This window comes from Vombatus ursinus, unplaced genomic scaffold, assembly GCF_900497805.2.
Source record: "Vombatus ursinus unplaced genomic scaffold, bare-nosed wombat genome assembly UNPS02005286.1, whole genome shotgun sequence".
Classification (NCBI taxonomy): domain Eukaryota; kingdom Metazoa; phylum Chordata; class Mammalia; order Diprotodontia; family Vombatidae; genus Vombatus; species Vombatus ursinus.
The window spans coordinates 3,872,758-3,896,180 of NW_020945064.1; the positions used below are offsets into that span (position 1 = coordinate 3,872,758).

General features: G+C 45.3%; 1 protein-coding gene across 1 annotated transcript in view; it reads right to left on the bottom strand.

Annotated features, from left to right (window-relative positions):
• Positions 1 to 23,423, bottom strand: part of UTP4 (UTP4 small subunit processome component) — a 32,011-nt gene that overhangs the window by 2,531 nt on the left and 6,057 nt on the right. The window contains exons 3-14 of the mRNA XM_027847711.1: positions 20,466 to 20,657; positions 19,026 to 19,110; positions 17,876 to 17,965; positions 16,765 to 16,976; positions 13,213 to 13,476; positions 10,902 to 10,998; positions 9,674 to 9,738; positions 6,765 to 6,887; positions 5,607 to 5,763; positions 2,717 to 2,823; positions 2,066 to 2,161; positions 1,059 to 1,244 (exon numbers count right to left, since the gene is read on the bottom strand). Coding sequence (XP_027703512.1) covers positions 1,059 to 1,244; positions 2,066 to 2,161; positions 2,717 to 2,823; positions 5,607 to 5,763; positions 6,765 to 6,887; positions 9,674 to 9,738; positions 10,902 to 10,998; positions 13,213 to 13,476; positions 16,765 to 16,976; positions 17,876 to 17,965; positions 19,026 to 19,110; positions 20,466 to 20,657 — 1,674 coding nt within the window. The remainder of the gene's footprint in view (positions 1 to 1,058; positions 1,245 to 2,065; positions 2,162 to 2,716; positions 2,824 to 5,606; positions 5,764 to 6,764; positions 6,888 to 9,673; positions 9,739 to 10,901; positions 10,999 to 13,212; positions 13,477 to 16,764; positions 16,977 to 17,875; positions 17,966 to 19,025; positions 19,111 to 20,465; positions 20,658 to 23,423) is intronic.

The window sequence follows — 23,423 nt, forward strand, 5'->3', positions numbered from 1 at the left end:
AAAGAAGAATGTGCTTGACCCCATCAGTCAGACCAAAGGTCAGCCCTTCGGGTGACACTTTGTCAGGGAGAAAACAAGCCAGCATTCACAGGAGCTCAGCCCACGAAGGCTGCACCTGAAATCAGCCCTGCCTTAGCGGGTTTAGGCCCCACAACATGCCACTGACACCCTGGGATATGCTTTCTGGCCAAGCAAATGAAATTCCACCCTCTGACTTCCTTGGGAAATAGCTATGTCCAGTGTGTGGAAGTGATGGGGCCTGGAACCAGCTCTCTGGGCTCGCTTACAAAGAGGCAAGCAGGTGGGAGGAGTCCTTCCTGTATCACTCATCTCTCTGAAGGCACTTGTCAGCCAGCTCTCCCACATGGAGAGCTCTCATCAGCCGATGAGGCAGGTTCCTTGTACAAACTGTAGTGAATAACTTGTTTTTAGCCATCTGCTTCCCCCGTGTTCCACACACCCCCATGTTCACAGATACAACAAAACCACTGCTGTGTGTTATAATGTGCTTTGAGCTCATATGACAAGCAAGTGCTATTTGTAGAACACAGGGCTGTGGGGAAGGTGCCTACCCAAGAAAAGCATTCAGCAGTGGGCTGATTCAAAGCAGCAGCTGGCCAAGACTGCACCTAAACCCCGGTGGTGCAAAAGAGCATTCTCTGAGGTGGATTTAATTCAGCTATTACAGTCATTTCCCTCTTACTAACCACACCTGGGGGCTTGCACCTCTATGCACAAGGGGCCAAAACTCTAGCAGTGCAGAGCATCAGTCAGGGTCATCTCAGGCCACAGGGAGCACTGAGATTTCCCAAGAAGTTAAACACTGCAGCACTAATCTGGTCTGCCCCATTAAGCAGCCAGTTCAGCAAAAAATAACTCACATGTTCACAGCAATCTAAAGGTTGCCACAATATTCACAACAACCCCATGGGGTAGTTAAGTCAGGCATTATTGCATCTGGGAAAGTCTACTCTATTCTGTCCCCCTTTTCTTAGGTTAGCCAAAGCAAAGAAGACCCTGAAGGAAGAGAGGGCCTCAGGTGGTTGTGAGGGACTCACCATGGACTTATCAATGATGCAGAACATGTAGGTGTCATGAAGAAGGATATGTGTAGGCCTCTTGGGATGAAAAGTGATGTGTGTGATTGGTGTATCCCTTTCTAGCCAGAGGTAGTGAAGTCCATGCTTCTGAACTTTCCGGCTCCAATCTGTGTACTGTTTCTGGGGGATGCTGAATTCAAAGATCTAGTAAAGAACACGAGAAGAGAATAAAAGTTATCACTGTCCTAAAGAATATCCTGAAAAGAGGACTGTGCCTTCCACAATCTCAAGTGCAAACCATAAAGAACTCAGACACCCATGTCAGCTCTAAAGTAAGAGCCTTCCTGTGTTCTCAGAATAAGGATAAGCCCAGAAGGGCTCTGGTTTCACTTAGTAAGAAATACAACTAAGATAAATAAGCACTCATTTCAAAGACTGTTGCTACCTCCAACATTAGCCATATAAGAATGAGTTCCACATACAGTGCAGGCCAGAGAGTTCTCATGACTCTCTGCTCAATAGAATCAGTGCAGTAGAAAGGGCCGCCTACGTGATACTTCTAATACTGCTTCTGCCACTGAATAGTTCTATGACATGAGGTAAGTCATTTAACCTTTCTGTGACTCTGTTTATCAATTATAAAACAGTTGACAAAGCAGTGATAGAGCAAAGTGAGAGAAGGGCTGAGATGGTCTCAAAAATCCCACCCAATCTCCCATTCATCGATGCAACACTCCAACGCTCCAAGCCTGGCTATGGCATACATGAAGTAAGCAAAATGGATTTTGTCTAACAAGCCACCATCATCTGGGGACAGGATGGTGAAACTGGGATTATCCATTAGGACATCAGGCAACTGGCCAGCTGGGGTAATTAATGGTGACCACTCCCAGCCCTGGTGGAAGTAACACAACAGTGCTGTCTCGCCTCCACTCTCTCCAAGGACTGAGAAAAGCACCTATTGGTATCACCAAGGTTTCCAGCGTCCTGTCTCCTCTCCCTGCAGAGGTCCCTCATTGTCCTACCTGTTGGTCTGAGTGAGCGATCACAAGGTTGTTGGTGTCGGGTGCTATGGCCAGGGCGGTCACAGGGAAGTTGTAAGCAGGCACTGTGCAGTGAGGCTGAAGAAGACAGAGAACAAGGCTGTGGGCCCAGTGACTCCCTGACATTCTTACTGTTCTGAAATCGCTCCCTGTATTCCAACGCACAGACCAGCGCTTCTTAAACTGTGGGTCACAACTCCATATGGGGTCATAAAAAATTTGGCAACAGTAAAATGTTTCTGAAAGCCCAATGACCACAAATTAACTGAAAATCAAACAGGTAATGAATTGGAGGTGTTTGGGGCAGCGCTTGCCCGTGCTGCATCGCGCAACTTCACTGCAGCCTTGGTTCTGAACACAAGCACGTGCACTTTGCACTGCGTGTGCTGTCACAACCACACAGCACCAAGGAATGCTGCTGAAATTCGAAAAGGGATCTCGAGTGGAAAAGCTTAAGAAGCCCTGGCATGGACTATATACACTTGAGAGGGCATCGGTCAAGGGACTGAAGAGTAAGCTTTTACATACCAACGTATGGACACACCAACTTGCAAGTACCAAGCTTCTATGTGGTTGGAATTGTTATTAAAAAAAAAACCAAAATAAACAAACAAAAAAAAAACTCGGACCCACCTTAAGATGCTTCAAATCATAGATACTGACTCCACTACTCATGCCAGCTGCAGCCAACCAATTCCCATCTGGGCTTACTGCCAACAGTGGCATGGCCTCCAAGGTCCCTGTGAGAAGAGAAGAGCTGGATGGAATCTCTCAATTCCCCAGCGAACTCTGCTCCCAGAATGACTCTGAAAAATTTAATTTGCTGCTAACTTTGCAAATACACCCTCAAAGTGAGCCAGTCCACTTCTCACATTGTCCAAGTGAGACAAGAGAAACGGACTTATCCGGGGTAGAGTCAAATGCTGCCAAGCAATGGTAACTGGGAGCCAGGGTCAAGTGCACTACTGCTAAGTACCCAAGTTACAAAAATGTACATAGATAATTTTTACCAATTCTCTAAACTCCTTTTCCACCATGTTTTTTTTTTTTAAGGATTGGCAAACAAGTAACAAATTCAACTGACTTCAACCGTTGCTATTTACTCATTTCAGTCCTGTTCGACTCTTTGTGACCCCATCTGGGGTTTTCTTGGCAGAGATATTGGAGTGGTTTGCCGCTTCCTCCTCCAGCTCATTTGACTGATGAGGAAACTGAGGCAAGCAGGGTGAAGTGACTTGCCCAGCATCATACAGCTAGTAAGTTTTTGAACTTCAGTAAGTTCCTGGGTTTGAACTCAGGAGTCTTCCTGACTCCAGGCCCAGCGCTCTATCCACTATGGCACCACCTAGCTGCCCTGACTTGAACTGTACTTTGATTAACCTTATACAATAAATATGAAGTGTCTACTTCACACTCAGGACTGTCTTAGACAATGAAATAGAAGATTGGATCATACGTGAATCCGACAATAATGCAAAGTGTCAGGTATCCAACCATGTAGCCTCCATAATGCTTTAGGACTTCAGGGAGAGGAGTGATGGGTGGCTAGTTGATGAAGCAAGTTCATGGAGGAAGGCCCCTGCTGGGTCAGTGGAGGGTGGGAAGGAGCAGGGACAGCACTTTTAGAGAATAACCCAAGCCATGGTTTTTACTGATGTGCAAGGCTGATGGGGTCACCCCTGTCCTGGCTCTCCTGGCCTCTGGGAAGCTTTCACAACTCTTCACAGCCCGTAAGGGTTGTGTCTCCAGGCACACCGCACAGGACTCAGCACGCCCTGACATCACACGACTCTCCTCTTCCCATCCCTCTACAATGGAGGGCCCAAATGTGGGCTCAAATCCCTCCCTGCCACCACCTCACAGACCCCCTCTCTGCAGCTCAAGGACCCCTTACTCTAGGAAGCCTTCCTGATCCCAACTGCAAGGACCTCCCCTCCTACATTAGCTTCTACTAACCACTTTGTACATGTTCTCCTTACACACACACACACACACACACACACACACGCCCCTCCCCTATGAGAACGTGTGTTCTGTACTTGTGCTGTGTGTGCACAGCAGGTAGCTGACAGTCACCTCTGTGGTGTTCAGAGCTCTTCAAAATCTGGTCGGACCCACGCCAACCCTCTGACCTCTGTACACCGTACTTTGCGTCACACACTCCCCCGCCAGCAGAATAGACCTCTTTCCTACTCCTCCCACCCAACGCTCCCTCTCGAGCCCTTCTCCCTGGCTGCCCCCCACACCCCATTCCTCTGCTTGGAATCCTTTCTTTCCTTCACAACTCTGGTATCACCTTCCACAGAAAGTCCTTCCTGAATCCTACCTCTGACTAATGCCTTACCCTGAACACACTTTGTATTTACTGTGTTCATATATATAAACACACATACACAGACTCTGTTCCCCAATGGAAGATAAGCTCCTCCAGGGCAGGGGCTGATGCGTTCTTGTATGCCCAGTGCCTGGTTCACAGTAACTGTTTGTTGGCTGATAAAGGTATGAATACATATACAATCCATTTAGAAGCCAGAAAGAGATTATTCATGGGCTGAGTAAATTGGAAAGGAGGTGCTGGGGAACTGTGAGAGATACAGTTCAGTTGATTTGATTGGTGGGTTCTGAATGACAGGAGGAAAAATGTGAATTTTCGTTGTTGGGCACAGCCTAGGGTGGGCCCTCATATTGTTGCTTAACTCAATGGAATCCAGGGAGGCTATTATAGGTTCGTTGGCCCCACTGAAGCTCCTGAGTCAAAGTGTGGACAGAAAGCATGGAGCTTGGAGCTTGGGAAAAGCAAGGAATCTCATTCATCTGCAGACTGGATAATCAACCCCTAAATTGTCCATGTGGTCACATCCACCTACGGTTTAAAGCATGGCAGCAGAAGGGGGATTCCACTTATGGCTGGACGGGTGGACGACGCTAATGCCTCCAGCACTTCTCCATTCCTACCTGTGCCCCCACAAGCAGCAGGCTCCTGGTGCTTGTCCCTGTTCTGACAGCACTCAGAGTCTAAACTTTAGACCAATATATTAACATGTCCTGGCAGGTGTGTGAGGGAGGATGTGGGTGGAGAACGAGAGTAGGTTTCCGGAGGATGGAGCCTCTCAATGCCAGAGATGATGCTGTACCATATGTCAGGGGAAAGCACCATGGAAAGCAGTCACAGAATGTCAACAGAAGCCACTGCTTTTCATCTCAGACTTAAAATAGCTAATAAGTGTGCCAGTTACTGAATAAAAACAATACACAAAAAAGTAATCTTCCTAGAGATGCAAAGGAAGAGGTCTGCATCAACTCAGCTTTTCCTTTGGCTGAATTACGGAAGAAAAAGCCCAATGAGGAATGAGCGGATGGGGGAACCCTGCAAGATCTGTCAGATTCAGTCTTCAGTTGGCAGAAAGCTCCTCCCTCTCTAAACTGCAACCATCTGGGTGTGTGTCTGGGGGATAGAGCAGGGTGGGGCACACAACACCAGGAATGGAAACAGGAGGAATTCTGGATGACAGTGGATCCTCACCTGACTGAGGATGGAAGGTGTGCAGGTGTTTCAAGGCCCCCTCTGACAGCTGAACCGCATGGAGAGAACCTTGATTTGATGCCACAAACAACTTTGTGGAGTCTGCAGAGAACAAAATCTGGAGGGTGGAATTCAGGAACTTGGGCACTTTAGAAACCTTATAGCGGGCAAAAAGAAGAGTCAGCAGTCCATTCTCTAGGACAATTTCCACATCTGAAAGAACACTCTGAAACAAAAACTCTATCACAGCCAAATAAAGCCAAGGTTTTAGGATTTCCACAATGCATCCTGCCCTGAGGGGAGGCACATATCAAGTGCTCATTAATATTTGTTCTCCTTCAACTCTTTTAGCTAATACTACACCTAAGAACCAGAAGACCTGGATGAGAGTCTTGGCTCCACAATTTACTTGTAGACCAGGGGTTCTTAACCTGGAGTCTGTGAAATTTTAAAAAATATTTTGAGGACTGTATTTAAATAGAATTGGTTTCCTTTGTAATCCCATGTATTTTATTTTGTGCATTTAAAAATGTTCCTCTGAGGAATCCACAAGCTTCCCCCAGCCAATGGGGCCCATGACATAAAAACATTAGGAACCCCATTGTAGAGTGGCCTTGGGCACATCACCACCTATGACAGAATGGGAATCATTGGATCATGATTGAACGAATGAATGAATGAAATATCATTTAGTAATCCTACTAAGTGCCAGAATCATAAATACAGAATGGATTTATGGAACTAAGCTAAAATAGAATTCAAGAGTCAAGGCAAGGCAAACAGTATTTAGTAAGCAACTACTGTGTGCCAGGCATCTAAGCCCTATTTGTAAAGATAAGGAGCCAAGGTCTAGGGAGTTAAGGGGCTTGCCCAGCACTTCAGCCCAACTGTACCTTAGCCCCAGGTCCTCTGACTCCAGGGAGGCTTTTCCCACTGTTTTACTTGGCTTCCCATAATAATATTCCTGGCCCAACTTGTATCATGAGAGGTTGTTAAGAACAAATGAGAAAATGAGGAGCATGACAAGACTTGATACAAATGGATGGCCTCAGACACCCATCAAACAGTATTCTTTGTGTGCTGCATCATGGAGAGAGCCCGAGACGTGGGGATGGGGAATTCTTCCCAGGCAAGAACACTGGGCTGTCCCTTACTCACCCTCTTAATGCTCACACTGTTGTTTTCATAATTCATCCGATAGAGATAAAACCGAGAAGCTGTAGAATAGGCTATCCAGCTTCCACAGGGGGAAATACAGCTGCAGCAAATGTTCTCCGGACCCTGAGAATGGAAGAGTCAGAGCAGACAGGAAGTAAAAGCAGCAGCACAAGGCTCACTGTGGCCTGGGGTCGACACCAAAGGGTGGCTACAGTTGGGGTCACGACTTCCAAAGCAAAAAAAACCAAGCCTGAAAATCCCAGCACATCCCACCACTGCTAGCATCCAACAAAATACGTGCTCTCCTCTAATATAGGTAAAGAAGGAGGAGGAGGTAGCTGGGTGTGGCTCCTTTCTCACTAAAAGAGCTCAGAAGGCTGGATCACTAATACATGCTTGCTGAATGAAGGAATGAATGAAAGAATTCCTGTTGTAGAGGGGAGTCCTGTTCAGTAAGGGTTATACTGGATGAGGCCTGAAATCCCTTCCAACCCTGAAATGCTATGATTTTGGGAGGCTGTGAGAGCCATTTACTTTATGTTTTGGTAGTGGTAAATATGCTTTAAAGAACAATCCCATTTTCTACGACTATAATACACTCAATAATTTGTTTCATTACTGTGCTGTTGCATGTGATTATATGCTATCCTTTGACAAACACCTACTCAGCACATAGCAGGTTCTGTGCCAGCGCTGGGGACAAAGAACATAGGACGATGAGGGGAGACACTAGGTACATAAACACAACTTACACAAAAATAAATACCAGGCAAATGTAATGGGGGGTGGGGTGGGGTGAAGACTGGCTCTTGGGTACCAGGAAGGTTTTATGTAGAAGGTAGAGATGGATCACTTTGAGAAGAAACAAGGAATTCTACTGTCAGTTCTGGTGGGGTGAGAAGGCATCCCAGGCATGAGGGGCAGCCAGGGCAAAGGTGTAGAAACCAGAGATGCAGAGCTGAAGAGTGAAGACCAGTCTGGTGGGAATACAGAGTGTGTGTGGGGAAAGGCAATAATGAGCAGTAACCCTGAAATGGTAGGTTGAGGCCAGGTTGTGAAAGGCTTTGAAGGCCAAACAGAACCAACATTAATATGTTATCACTGGAGCATGAGAAGGGAGTGATGTGGCCAGGCTTTGGGAAAATCACTTTGGCAGCTTCGTGGAAGATAGCCTGGAGAGGGGAGAAACCAGAGTAGGGAGATGAATGAGAAGGCTACTTCAATGGCATCCAGGCAGGAGAAGATGAAGGCCTGAACTGGGGGTGGGATAGGAGGGTCGGAGGACAGAGAAGGTAATGGATTTGAGGGGTATTGTGGAGGTGGAAACAAGATGGGCAAAGGAAGGGAGGCCTCACTGGTGAGAGAGCGAAGGGTCAAGGACACCATCAAGGTGAAAACCTGCATTACCAGCAGGACAAAAATAGGAAAGCTGATGTTTGGGAGAGCCAGTGTGAGAACATGACCTATGACCTCACAGTTAATGCAAGCTACCTTGAAGGAATGTAAACAGCAAAGAGGTTCTAACCATCCCATGGGAAAACCTACACGTGACCTTGTGCCATCTTTGGCACCAGCCTTCCTTGTTCTGTTTCCATGTAACATCTGACCTGGACAAAGGGCGGGCAAAGGGATCCACTACTGGGACCTCCTTCGGCCAAGGCCTGGTCTTGTGAGTAAACTCCTTCAATTAACCCAATAACCTAACAAACCCACACACACATCCCCACACTGACACGAACTGCCATTCTTTCTTGGGTATCTCAGTACCTTCCCCTTACAGTGGGATTGTTCCTGGGGACAGTCTGCATCCTTAGACTGGCAGCTCTTGGGTCCTTACAGCTGGGTCCTGGGATAAGTTTGGGTAGAGAAGGGAGTAGTTTTGGACATGCTGAGCTTGAGACGCATGTGGGACATCCAGTCTGAAACCACCAACACATGTTGCAGCTGCATGACTAGAGCTCAGGAGAGGGACTAAGGCTCAATATGTAATTTTGGCAAAGATAAGTAAACCTGCAGAGGCTGAGGGACGTCCAACAGTTAGAATGTGGAGAGAAAAGGGCTAAGAGAGAGAGCACTTGGGGCACATGCACAGAGAGGGTGGGGGACACGAATGATAATCCAGCAAAAGATGAACAGGAGAAGTAGGAGAAGTAGGAGAACCAGGAGAAGGCAGCGTCAGCAAAGGCCAGGCAAGAGCATTCAGGAAGACAAGTCAGGGGGTGCAGAGAGCTTAGGAAGGGTGAGGACTGAGAAGGGGCCATCACATAGGGCAAGGAAGAGAAGGCAGTTTTAGTGAGATGATGAGCTGAGAAGCCAGACTGCAAAGGACTGAGGAGGGAGGAAAGGGAGCACAGCCTCGAGGTACATCGAAAGAAGGGTGAGGAGGCATAAAGAAGAGTTCTTTCAGGATGGAGGCCAACTGGGTATGTTTTCAGGCTACTGGGAAAATAATAAAAATCTGAGAGAGAGAGGCAGAGAGAAAGAGAGAAAGAAAGAAAGAGAGAGAGAGAGAGACAGAGAGGCAGAGAGAAGGGGGGGGGGAGAGAGAGAGGGGGGGGGGGGGAGAGAGAGAGAAAGGGGGGGAGAGACACAGAGAGAGAGAATGAGAATGACTGTGGGGCTTTCTGCCAGAGGCGATGGGAGGGGACAAGACAGATGTAAGCAAGTTGGCTCTAGTGCACAACAGTGTCAAGGAAATACAGGTAAAGGTCCAACTCCTCCCGTCAACTACATGACTTGCCTATGATAAACTAGCTGACTGCACGCAGATGTCATTCAACAAGTATTTGTTGGATGAACCAGTGAATCAGCAAATGAACTACAGACAAAATGAAGCGATTTCAGAACAGGAAATCTAAATCCCGCCCTGCATTTCTGGCTCTGGGCATGAAGCTCAAGCTGAGTCTTACCTTTTTTTTAAGCTGTAGCAAATGTTCTGCATTTCTAGAGAGTGGAAGGATGTCCTCATTCTTTCCTGGAACAAGAAATCCCACTAAGGATTTCCCTCTTAATGAAGTTATTCCCCCACAGGACGAAAGTACACTTTCCCCTCTAAAACCATTTTGTTATGTATGAGAAATAGCCTGAATCCTTACCAGAGTGGGTTGAGGCCCATGGAAAACCAGGCAGCCGTATGGCTGACCGGCTACTGGCTGGCTAGCTAGCTCACAATCTCCTGGGACTGAGGAAGAGGGAAGCCTTCAGCTCTGCCCTGGGCCCTATCCCAAACAATCACTCAATTTTAACAACTCCACCCCATGACCTTGTATCATGAGAATTTACCAGATCTGCCAACAGAGTGGAAGCAGACTGAGCCTGTCTTCTCTCTCACTTGCCTAGCGAGGCACCTAAATAATAATTAATATTTCTACAAGGTCTGACCTGTAAAAGTACATGCAAATATCACCTCTGCTAGCTTAAGTGATCTGCCCGTGATCACCTTGCTAGTGTCTGAAGGCAGAACTTTGACCTCGGGCCTCCTGACCCCAATTCCTTTGCTCTAATCAATTACGAAGGTTGTAAGTCTTTGAACCAGAAACGCTAAGCGCCCCTTTCCTGGCTCCCCGGCATTGCACAATACAAGCCAATCACTTCTAGACCAAGTCCCTCCTCTGTAAAAGGAAGCAGCTCTCTTGAACTCTAAGCTTCTGGCTCTGGTTTATGACATCACCTCTCTAAGTTTCAGTTGCTTAATCTGTAAAACAAGAGGGTTAGACTAGGTGATGTCCCAGGGACCCTGTCAATTTTAAAATTAAGTATATAAACTCTATATTATCTCTGTTTAACAACAGCAGGGCCAAAATGTGGTCAACCTAGAGCAGGCATCTATGCTGGCTTCCCAACTCTGGCCTGGACTGTGGCTCAAGAGGGACAAATCAGAGATTGTGACTTATCCCAACTATGAGCTTTAAGGCATTCCTGAGTTGGTAGCTCTTCCTGTGGATAGGCTCTTTGGGGATTGGGATTTGGGGCCAGGACATGGGCACCTAAGAGGATGCATTCTGTAGAAACCCAAAAAGCCACATCCATTTTTCCGGATCATCCCAATTGTTCCTTTCTTTCCATGAGTCTGATTTTGACATTTTTCTCCATAGTGTCTATGACTTATTCCCAGGAAGAAGACGGTGCCCAGCTCACCAGCTGCGTCAGTGTCTCCCAATCGCCAAAGTTCCAAACGCTGAGGAAACTGGAAGAGGAGGAGCTGCACCTTCTTAGCGCAGGAGATGAGACGCCGCTGCAGCCAAGGAACAATCGACATCAGAGGTTAGGTTTACATTTTAATTTAGATTTAATTTAATTTAGATTTCCCACATACAAGCTTAAGGAAAACATCTTAGCACATCATATAAAACTGGAACAAAAGGGCTTTAACAAATCATTATCATGTTTTTTATTTTTGTTCAATTCAACTTCTTCTTAAAACTATTCTGTTTAATTATTCTATGCCGCCGAAGAAAGGGAGAAAACGGACTAAAGAGTGTGCAGTAGAGCAGACAGAATACTGGATCTGGTGGCAAGAGGATTACGGTTTCAATGCTGGCTCTCCAGCTTCTTGAGTGCTGGTGTGACCTCCCCACTCTGGGCCTAAAGGATCAACACTGTCCCTTCCAGCTCCTTAAGCCTGACCCTGCAGAGGGGAGAAAATACCTGTCCTGCTCACCTCCCCAGGAAGGGATCATAGGAACAGAGTGCTAATTTAGCTGGAAATAGCTGATGATGTTAACTGATAACCAAATAAATACTCTGTAACAAAAAGGGCCCACAGGCTAAAGACAAAGGAGAAAGAAATCATCTTTGCCTGAATCTTGTTTTTCCACATAGTCATAATAACAATAACAGGAATCTAACTCAAAGAGAAGATGTCAAAAGTTTTGAAAAGACAGACGGCATTTATTATCTTATAAAATGGCGAATGAGAAGACATTGGCAACTTCTAATCCATATGCCTAACTTCTAATGTCTAAAAAGTGTTCACAGGAATAGACACAGCCAGAGTATTTGTACTGAAAAAAAGTTTAAGGAACAAGGGGGCTTTACAGATGATTTTCCAAGGGAGACACATTTCTTCTCTTTTCTTTTCTTTTTTTTTTTTTTGGTGAGGCAATCAGGGTTAAGTGACTTGCCCAAGGTCACACAGCTAGTATGTGTCAAGTGTTTGGTCTGAGGCCTGATTTGAACTCAGGTCCTCCTGACTTCAGGGCCGGTGCTCTATCCACTGCGCCACCTAGCTGCCCCTAAGGGGGACACATTTCCACTGTCACCCAACTGACTGAGGTATAGGGGACACAAGGTCCTACTTTTATTTTTTTAATCATTTATTCATTACAAAAAAAGCACTTGACTTGGTAAAAACAAAACCGTGCCTTATAGGCTCTCCTCCAAGAAGCTGTCTTGTATGCATCTAAGATTCCTTAAAAGATGGATAACTTAGGTCAGCAATCCATTGATTATCAATTAGGTGTGGCCAAAAAAAGTGAGAGATGTGATGCCAAAGTTCTCCGCATCCTATCTGAAGTCAGAATGGAGAAGGAAGTCCCTAAAGATGGCCAAGTTTTTCAAATGTCCCTGATGGAAGACAGTATTTCACTAAGTATCAAAAGCTGGAAAACTGCAAGGTCTCCTCTGTGAGATCCCTAAAGAAAAAATCCAAGTAAATGGGGAATGCCTACCAGTCAGATTGTGACAAAGAGCTTGAGGGGGAGTTAGGGGTCCAAAATCTAACAGGAGAAGGAGCTGTATTCCATTTGGAAAACGGCCCAGTGCTTTCAATATTCTCAAGGTGACCCCTGAAACAAAAGCCCAATATTTTCCTGGCGATGCAACAAGTTTACAAATCACGGGAATACCAGCGATCCCTCTATCAATAACCATTTATTAAATAGCTAGCATGAGCAAAGAATCAGCACTGGAAAAGATACAAGCAGCGGAGCACGGTATGTCAAACACGGCTGATGTGCCAATTAGTTTGGTTGAACTGCTTTTTCCTCACTCTTTCTTCCTTCCTTTCTGCAAGGGATGGTTCTCTGAGTGAAGGAAGGGGAGGATATGTTTGGGAGTCAGGGTGATGTAAAAACAAGGTATTGATCCATTTTATTCTCCCAACCCAGAGCAATGGAAAGATGCATGCTAGGTACCAGTCCCTGACTTTCAAGCATAGAAGACACCACCAATGACTGTATCTCTGGAGGAAGAGGTCACATACCCAGAGTAACAGCTAAGAAAGAGCCCGAGTGCAGCATGCACAAAACATTCCAAGTCCTACAGGAAAGCCTCAAGCACCCTGGCTAAGTCCTCTATGAAAGTCTAGAGAAGGATCCATAGGAGAGAGTACAATGGGTGACAAGCTCCACTGATGGAGCACAGACTCATCAATGTGGAAATGCCTCCATCACAACCACACACACAAAGGACGTAAGTTGTTTGTTTGGCTTTTTTTAAAGCCTCTTACATGTGGGAAGGTGACTTTCCGAAGAGCAGCATCATAACTCTTGACCTCCACCTTTTCCATGAGTGGGCGAATCACTAAGTGGGCGTCCACACCTCCAGAGATCAGTGCGGTCGGGCTGTGAGCCACGGAGCGCACGTCATGCGTGTGGTGCTGGAAGGGCTTTGTCCTCACCCACCGGCTCTGCTTGCTGTCTGACCTCGAAGGGATCAGCTGGAAATGGAAGACGGTCCCCTCAGCCGTGCCCACCACCATGCTGTCTTCTTTCTGGGAGAGAAAGAAAGCCAGAGACAGCTAAGTCAGTATCACCTCGAGAAAGCTCACCACCCACTGGTTACTTCTGGCTGCGGCCGTTCCAGCTCAGGACTTTGTTTGTACTCATTTGTTTGAACACAGGCCTGTGGATGGAAGTTAAAATTTATGAATAAAAAACATTCTTCCCCTGAATCTCAAAGATAAGAGCTGGGTCTGAAGACAGGCCAAGGGATGCCCTGGCCGGTCTCAGGGCATCATGGTCAGGGAGACCCTGCTGGAGGGGTGTACCTGCCTGGGAGAAGGCATCCAGATTTCCTTGTGCTGAGTCACACTGTAACAAGAGGGGGAGAGGGGAGGAGGAGGAAGAGGGGCAGGAGCAGCAAGGCCAATGGAGCCAGTCAACTGCATGCGTGTGTTCAGCAAGAGACATGTCACAGCACCCCCTGCTGGCCAACCATGCAGAATGCGGCTACCTGTAGAGCAGGTGGCCCTGGGGGAAGACCAGCCCTGTGTGCTCTGGGGTAATCCACTCTGTGAACTGCTAGGAAGCTTCTCTCCGCCTCATCCACTGCTCTGCTCTAACCCTCCTCCACAGGGCAGCCCTCACACCAACATGGGTCATTCTTTTCTCTTGGTCACGAGGAAGTACACCAGTGATTCAAAACAATACAATGTGAATTTAATTTGCAAGTGGTGCCCGGAAATTCACAGAGCAAAATTAACTATGAGTCACTCAAGTTTTTAAGACTGTAGGCATGTGGGCAGTCAATATGTATCATGAAAACAGTGTTGGACCCGAAGGCAGCAAACAGGTTGAGGTCTGCTGTTATTCACTAGCCATACAGCCTACTCCAAGCCATGTCAACCCGGGAGCCTTGGTTTCATCATCGGTAAAACAGGGGACTGCACTAGATGATCTTCAAGGTGCTTTCTAGCTTTAAACCCTCTTATATATCTTTAGAAAGGGAAAATGAATGTTGGGACAAATTGCAACTGTAAAAGGTTGAAATCCCTGAGTGTAGAAAGAAAATCCAACAGCCTAGCAGAGCTGATCATGTCATCTGCAGCACAGTACAAAAGACAAACACCAGACTGCTGGTGAGTAGGAATGTTTCCTACATAAAGAAAAGAACGCAGGGTGGAAGGGATTTCAGTGTTTTTTTCATTTAGTTTTACTGCTCAAAACTCACCAACTACTACTCAGAAGAACCCAACTCTGCTCCTTCTCTCCACTTGGCTGAGAGCTGACAAGGCGGCCCCCATGGACCTCAGTCACACAACAGAGGGAGGACGGGGTGGGCTGTTAGAAGACCTGGGACCCAGGCCTAGCTTGGACACTTATTGTATGACTCCAGGCAGCTCATCCCACCTCCCCAAGCCACAGCCTCCTCATCTGTAAAATGGAGATAATCCTTCTTGCCCTAACAACCCCACAAAACTGTTGTGAGGAGCCAGTGACATAATGTCACGTAAAGCATAGTATAAACCAGAAAACCCTAGATAAAAGTCAGTCGTCATTACAGAGAGGCTGAGTCTTCCTAAAGCTCAATTCCCTGAGACGAGGCAGAGACTCACAGAAATCAGAGGGAGGGGAGATGGACAAGGATCTCAGCTTAGGCAAGTTATTACCTCCTGGGGGCTCTTTAAGATTCCTCAGCATGCACCCAGTGAGATTGTGGAGAAGGCGAGCGTTCTGCCGAGCCAACAAGCAGCGGGTCTGCATGAAGGCTGAAGCATCAGAGGTTTACAAGAAGCCGACCCTTTACTGCTCCCTCTCTTTGGCAAATTGTTGTCTGGCTTTAAGTTCCAACTCAAATCCCACCTTCTACGAAAGCCTTCCCTAACCCCTCTTAATTCCAGTGCTTTCCGTCTTTTAATTATGTCTTATTTGTCCTGTACAGAGCTTGCTTTGTATGTACTTGTTTGCATGTGGTGTTCCCCATCAGACTGTAAGCTCCTTGAGGGCAGGGACTGTCTTTTGCCTCTGTTTGCATCCCTAGTGCTTAATGTGTAGTACCTGGCACATCATCATTGTTGTTCAGTCATTGTCAGTTGGGTCAACTCTTTGTGACCCCATTTGGGATTTTCTTGGCAAAGATACTGGAGAGGTTTGCCATTTCCACAGCAGGCACTTAATAAATGTTTAATGATTGATTGACTGACTCACCAAACCAGAAAAAGGGACAGCCTGAAAAGTAAATGGCTTCGAAAAAGCTTTGTGAAACCCCAAAAGGGAAAAGTAGGAAAATCAGCAAAACGCAGGTGTGTGAAAGGCTAAATTATAGCACAGGGCAAGCAAGGTACTGAATTAAGACCACATAATTTCAAAGGTCAAAAGAACTTTAAAGATGATCTAATCCAACTCTCTCACTCTGTGGGTGAAGAGATAGGCCCAGGTAACCTGCTCATGCGTCTTTCTTAACACAGATCTGCTCAAATCCAATTCAAACAAGAGAAAATACCATTTTCCAGGGATTCACTTCACAGCGAAGGAGTAGATGGGAAGGGAGGAGTCAGTCCTCTGGAAAGCCTCAAGGCTTCTTGACCCCCTTTCCAGGAGCAGCACAGGTCTGGAGAGAATCCCCTCTGCTGATGAACCAGCCAGCACAGTGAGGAGTGAGAAGGCACAGGTGGAGAACATCTATCCTGGATATACCTTCCCAGACCTACCCTCCAAACCACACTTATCCTGAAACTCATTGTTGGTAACAACATCTTCCCTAACATGCTGTCTAGTCTTCTTCTTGTAATCCTAAACAGCAAGTTTGTTAACAAACCAATTTCCAGACATTATCGCCAGTCATACATTCTGACTACACAGAAAGCATCATGCTAAGTGTTGTAGATCTTTGCCTTCATGAAGTTTCTGATCGAATAGGGAGGCTAGGTTATACACTTCAATAAGCAATATTATGTGACAGACATGCAGAGCATCAATCGGGAAAAATTTCACTCTCACCCCAATGCCATGAGGTCAGTAATAGATGTTAGTATGTGATCTTTTTTTTTTTTTAATTTAGGCAATTGGGGTTAAGTGACTTGCCCAGGGTCACACAGCTAATAAGTGTCAAGGGTCTGGTCTGAGGTCAGATTTGAACTCAGGTCTGCCTGATTTCAGGGCCAGTGCTCTATCCACTGCACCACCTAGCTGCCCCTGTTAGTATGTAATCTTGCAGATGAGAAAACTGAGGCTCTGAGAGGTCAGACTACTTGCCTCCCACCATGCCATGCTACCTCCAGAACCAACGCTTGAGCTGCAAAGAGTTAACACACCAGTTGTGAATGAAGGTATACACTCACCTCTGCTACAGCAATGGACAGCGCATCGGAACTGGCGAGGGGATGTGTCTGCACAAGGGTGCCAGTCTCAGAGTCCCAGAACTGCACCATGCCAGCAGAGTCTGTGCTCACGACGGTCCCGTCCGACAGGAAGGCCACCCCCCACACAACACACCTGCGCCGCTGGGACCCTGGGTGCCTCTTGTCCATTAACATCTTCTGGGTGGTGCTGCCTGAGAAACAAGCACACCAAAAGAATTGGAAGAAAATATGGCAGAGAAAAAGACCCTTTAATCAATAGAAAGTGAAACATGGAGTCTTCTGCCCAGCTCCTGTACACAAACAGTGAAAAGCCTGGACTAATTAAGCACAGCTCACAGAAATAATTGCTTACAGCTTATATAACAAATCTCCTTTGATCCTGGCCAGAGCCATATCTGGAAAGACAAGTAAGAATTATTATTCCCATTTCACAGATAAAGAAAGTGAGGCTCATCAGCCAGCTGAATGGTCTTGTCTCAAGTCCCCCAGCCCCAAAGGCTGCAGGAACCAGCTCTTTTGACTTCAAGGGCAGGGCTCTTCTCATTACTACACCACAGAAGGGGATGCTCATGAGCTGGTTCTCTGGGCCCAATCAGGAAAGCAAATGTGCCCCAGTACAAACCCGAGATAAGTGGGAATAAATCACACCAAGACGTGAGGAGCTTATAAAGGTAAAGAGTTCACAAAGCAACTGCTAAGATAAAAGGGAGGCTGAGCTATAAAGGTCCTCAAAGTGATTTATTCTAAGGCCCCAAATTGCTAACACAAATCCTAACAGATTTTACTGTTTAAAGAACATTTTTTCTTCTTTTCACAATACCATTGACTTCCCCGGCCACAACAGAAAACTCCTTTAAAGCAAAAACAAAGTCAAGTAAAACAAGCCAGCACATCTGTCATGCCTGAAAAGTTTGCTTCACACCATACCACCAAGCCCCCACCTCTTTATCAAGAGGTGGGAGACCTACCTTACAACAATCCTCTGAAATCACAATCACAGCATTCATCAGAGCTTGGATATCTTTTCATGAAACCCCAAACCCTCATCCAAAGACACAAGATGTGCAATTTGAACCGAGAACAACGGTACCTGAATTGACATCAAGCACAGCAATGTAGTCTATGGATCCGGCTGCAATGTGGGTACCAGATGGATGCCAGCTTAATGAGAGGATTCGACCTGGCAGGTACACAACAAAAAGGAAAGGGTTTACAAATAAACAGCAATGAGTTCCACAGAGTTCTCTACTACAACTAGCTGCAAGGTAGGTATTATACCACCGTACCCCTATTTCCCCACATTCTAGCACATTATGTAACTCCAGATACAATAGAACTCTGCCTTGAAGTCCTACTGGCCGTGTACAACATGCTACGCCCTGAGGGTGAGCAGCTAATGTTATTGCTTGAGAAATATTGTAGAGAACGTAACACATTCCAGTCCTTATCCATTAGGAGATGCTATTTTAAAGCAACAAGTCACATACCCACATGTTACCCTATAAGCTACTGCTTTTTAAAAATTGTTGTTTAAAAAATATTTATAGCAGCTCTTTCTGTGGTGGCAAAGAACTGGAAATTGAGAGGATGCCCATCAATTGGGGAATGGCTGAACAAGCTGTGGTATATGAATGTAATGGAATACTACTGTGATATAAGAAATGATGAGCAGGAAGACTTCAGAAAAACCTGGAAAGACTTGTATGCACTGATGCTAAGTGAAATCAGCAGAGCCAGGAGAACATTGTACACAATAACAGCCATGTTGTGCAATGACTAACGTTGATAGACTTAGCCCTTCTCAGCAATGCAAGGACCTAAGACATCTCCAAAGGCCTCATGATGGAAAATGTTATCCACATCCAGAGAAAGAACTATGGAGTTTGAATGCAGATTGAAGCATACCATTTGCTATTTTTTTCTTCTGTTTTTTTTTTCTCTTTCTTATAGTTCCTGCTATTGGTTCTAATTCTACCTTACAACATCACTAATGTGAAAATATGTTTAATAGGAATGTAAAAAAAAAATCGTTGTTTAGTTTTTATGGGTAATCTTAGGTTTTTTTGTTTTGGGTTTTTTTTCCCAGGCAGGAGACTTGGCATGGATAGGCTGGAACATCCAGGAAACAAGGGACAGCTCCTCTCAGACACCAGATAAAAACATCTCTTTTGACAAGCACAAAAGCATCACAACTTCCAGGAAAGGTCATTCATTGTACTGATCCCTAAAATGCCCTTTACCTTTCTGTCGTTCTAAAGTCCGCTCAAGCTGGATTTTGTCTGGGGTGACGTGGAACAGTTTCACAGACCCATCCTCACAGCCAACCTGTTGGGGGGAAGGAAGAAAACCAAAAAGAACATACATGAAAAGAAACAAAAACACTGAATTTTTTTTTTTTTTAAAGAAAAACATTTTGAAAGAGGGAGAATACTGGAGTCAGGAAACCACACCCTACATGCCCTGGAAAGCTAAACAGACTCTAAAGAGATAGGTTACAGCGCTAAAAACTGGCCACATCACATTCATGCTAGAAACCCAACTTCTAACCAAGTCAAAAACGTTATTCATTCAGAGCAAAGCACAACAGACATGCTGCTGGTTGAATCAGAAAGAGCACTGGTCGTGGAGTCAGGAAGGACCTGGGTTCAAATCCTGGCCCTGCCGCTTACTAGCTCTATGTGCTGGGCAAATCCCTTAATCTCTCTGACCCTGCTTCCTAATTCACCAAATAGGAAGAGGAAACTAAACTACTGACAACCATATGGAAGAATGTCCCACAGCGTCATCAAAGGAAAAAGGCTCATGAAAGCACCGCTGAGGCTTTATCTCCCCTCCCCCCTTCTGACTGTTAAAGATGACAACGCCCGGTGGAGCTGTGACTGAGTCCAAGCACTTTGCAGAATGATCCAGTATAATACCAAAAGTCAACAAATCAGCTATACTCCATGACCTCACGGATATCACCACTGAGGACGATCCCAAAGAGGTCCAAGATAGTTGGAGAGGCTCCATAGAGGGGCAGTTTTTATGGTGTCAAGGAACAGGAAAAATGGTGGATATCAATTGTAGTACATGAATGTGATGGGCTATTAGTGATGGTACCGTAAGATGACAAATAGGAACAATTCAGGGAAACTTGGAAGAACCCATTTGAACCGAACCAGGGAGAAGTAAGCAGAGCCAGGAGAGCTATACATTAGCAGACAACAGAATGCAAATCAATGTCATGATTAATCAAAGTTTTAGGGAACTACTGGTGAAATACCTCCCTCTTCTTAGGAGGTGAGGCAGTGGCCTATAGTTAATGAATGAAACATCCTATCAGACAAGGCCAATGTGTGCATTTATTTGGCTTAGCTATACTTGTTTTGTGGGAGGATTTTAGGGGAGAGGTCATTGGGAAATAAAACTGATATAAGAAAAGCATCAATAAGAGCTTTAATTTCTTAAAAAGACAATCATGAAAAAATAAATGAATGCAAATATGAGAAAAACAAAGTGTGAATAATCCCAATATAAGCTCCACTCCCATCATGGGGAACGTTCTAGAAGCAGGATAGGGTAAAAATCCAAACTACCATATTCTAAAGGAGAATTTTACCTAATCCTCCACTATTGTGCAGAAGGAAACCTCAACCTGTATTAATAGCACACACTCCCCTTTTCCCTCAAACACTAACCGCAAGGTACGAGCCACTTGGGTCAGCTGCCATGCTCCAGATGGGACCTCCAAAGCCATCCACAGAATATTTGACACTCAGCTGTTCCAAGTCATACTCAATAATGTCACCACCGAGTCCAGCACCGAAAAGCCGCTGTCCTTTTGCCCAACACACAGCTTCTGTGGATCGACCTTCATGGCCTGGGAAAAACTACAAAAACACAGTAACACTTTATTTAGTTGTCAAATCTTGATCATCATCATCTATTAGCATCTACTGAGTAGTCAGAGAACACACGGAATTTACATCACAACCCAAAACAAATGAAATAATTTGATTCTATAAACATTTGGATGCTTTGGTTTTCTTCTTCTCAGCCTATGTTTACTTTTGAGAAGCAGTGTGGTGCCACAGAGCTGGCCCTGAGGCAGGAAGGCCTCAGTTTCTTTCCTGCCTCTGTGATCCTCAGGATGTCCCACTACTTAGCGTCTCGATGTCTTTAAGTGGCAGTGCAGGAGCTCACACATGTGATTCTCCCTCCATAAAAAAAAGGCTTAGCTCTGATTCAGAGAGACTCACTAGGTATTTGAAAAGAACAAACTAGCCGAAAATAATTAACAAATCCTTGGGGCTGGTTTGTCAGATGAGAAATTAGTACAATTGGTTTCAATGCCTGGAGTCATAGGTTCAAGTCAAATCAGTGATTTAAACAGCATCTTATTAAAAACTCCAAAGGTGTTCCTAGCTATCTTATTTTATTCTTATACCCTTAGGTGTGAAGTAGGGGATAGATATATTTCCTATTTTTCCCTTGGGGAGACTGAGACACATATAAAAGATTAAGTGACTTGTCCAGCACAGCCCTTCTGCCTGCCAGCCCTGCCATAGCAGGTGGAAGTGTGAAGGTTGAGGAGTGACAAAGACCTGGATGGACAGAACGGCAAAGATGTGCTAGATGGGGTGGTGTTTTACCAATCCTTTTAAAAATATATTTTATTTTTCCCCACTTACATGTAAAAACAATTTTTAACATTTTTTTTCAAATTTTTGAATTCCAGATTCCCCTCCCCACCCCAACTACTGAGAAGGCAAGCCATTTCATATGTTATACATGTGCAGTCATACAAAACATTTTCATATTAGTCATGTTGTGAAAGAAAACACAGACCAAAAGCCCCCCAAGAAAAATAAAGTACATTTTACCAGTCTTAAAGAAGTCAGGGATTCTAAGAATACATCGCTGGGAAGGAGAGCACTTTAGGCAGAGCAAATGGCCAGTCACAAAGGCACAGACACAGAGTGTCCCTTGTAAGAACTATGGAATAGGCTGATGTGGCTGAACAGAAGAGAGTATCAGAGGGGCACAGACTGTGAGGAACTTGGCGAGGAAGGAAGAGGACAGGCTGTAAAAAGTTTGAAGCTCCAAAAAGAATTCATAGCTGATCATAAGAGCAAGAGTGGCATAGTTGAAGCTCTGCTTTAGGAAAAGAACTTTGACAACTGACGGATTGGAGTGTGGAGAGTCTTAAGGTGGGGAAACCAAGGAGAAAGCTACTGGAACAATGGAGGTGAGCAGAGATGAAGGCCCAAACAAGGGTAGAGGCCATATGCAAGATATGTTGTGGACAAAAGATCTGACAACTGTTTGGGCACGAAAAACAAATGAGAGAGAAGCTGAGGTTTTGAACTTGAGTGATCATAAGGATGATGGCGCCTCTACAATCATCAGAGAATTCAGAAGAGAAAAAAGTTCGGGAGAGAATATAATGAGTTCTATTTTGGACATGATTATTTTGAGATGCCCAGTGGGATATCCACTTCAAAAAGTCCAAAAAAGAGTTGGTGATATATAGGAGGGGTGATCAGGAGGGGAACCAAGGCTAGGAATCATCTGCATAATAGAGATAATAATAATAGCTAGCATTTAAATAACACTTTACACACATTTTCTCATTCCTCACAATAAATTGGGGAGATGGACACTTCTATTATTCCAATTTACAGATGAGGAAAATGAGGCAGACAGAGGTTATTTGATTTGCATAAGGCCACAAGTTGGTAAGTAGCTAAGGTAGAATTTTAACTCAGCTCTTCCTGATTCTAAGTCCAGCACTGTTTACTGAACCCATTGAGAACTCAAGAGATCACTAAGTGAGATTAAAGAGAGAAGAGAATCAAGACAGAGCCTTGGAGGACATCCAGATGTGCTGGGCATGACTTGGGTGAAGAGTGAGCAAATTAAAATTAGCAGGAGGATAGCCAAGAGAGAGGAGGGTCATAAAACCCAGCAAGGAGAAGGTGTCAAATGATACTGAGAGGTCAAGTGAGATGAAGATCAAGAAGAGGTCATTAGATTTGGCAATTAATTACTGAGCAGATCACTGGTAACTGCGGAGAGCAATTTCAGTGAAATGATAAAGTCAGTAACCATATGCAGAGATTTTAGAAGAGTGTGTATGAGAAGAATTAGAAACATTCCCCCCAAGGAAACTGAGAAGGGGAAGAAAATATAGGATGACAGTTGGAGGACTTTGAATATAATAATGAAGGCTTTTTAAGGATGGGGAGAGGTGGCAGTGTTTGTTAAGTATCAGGAAAGGAACCAAGAGATAGGGAGAGACTGAAAATAACAGAGGGTGTGCATGATGCTGGGGACAATTTGCAAGAAAAGATGGGAGGGGATGGGATCTATCGTACATGGAGTAGGACTACCCTTAGCAGGCAGAAGGCCAGCCTCACATCCTTAGACTGTGGAATGAATGAAGGAGAATGAGGTGGGGGACAAAGTCAGAAGGATGGGAGATGAGCAAGAGGGGAGAAGGAGCGGTTCTGTTGAGATGGCCTCCATTTTTCCAGTGAAGTATGAGGGGAGGTCCTCAGTAGAAACAGATGGGGGTGGCGGGGGTGGGGGAGCAGCACAGGGAGCGCTTGAGAGAAGTGAGTAAAATATGGAATCAATTAGGGAGGAGCAGTATT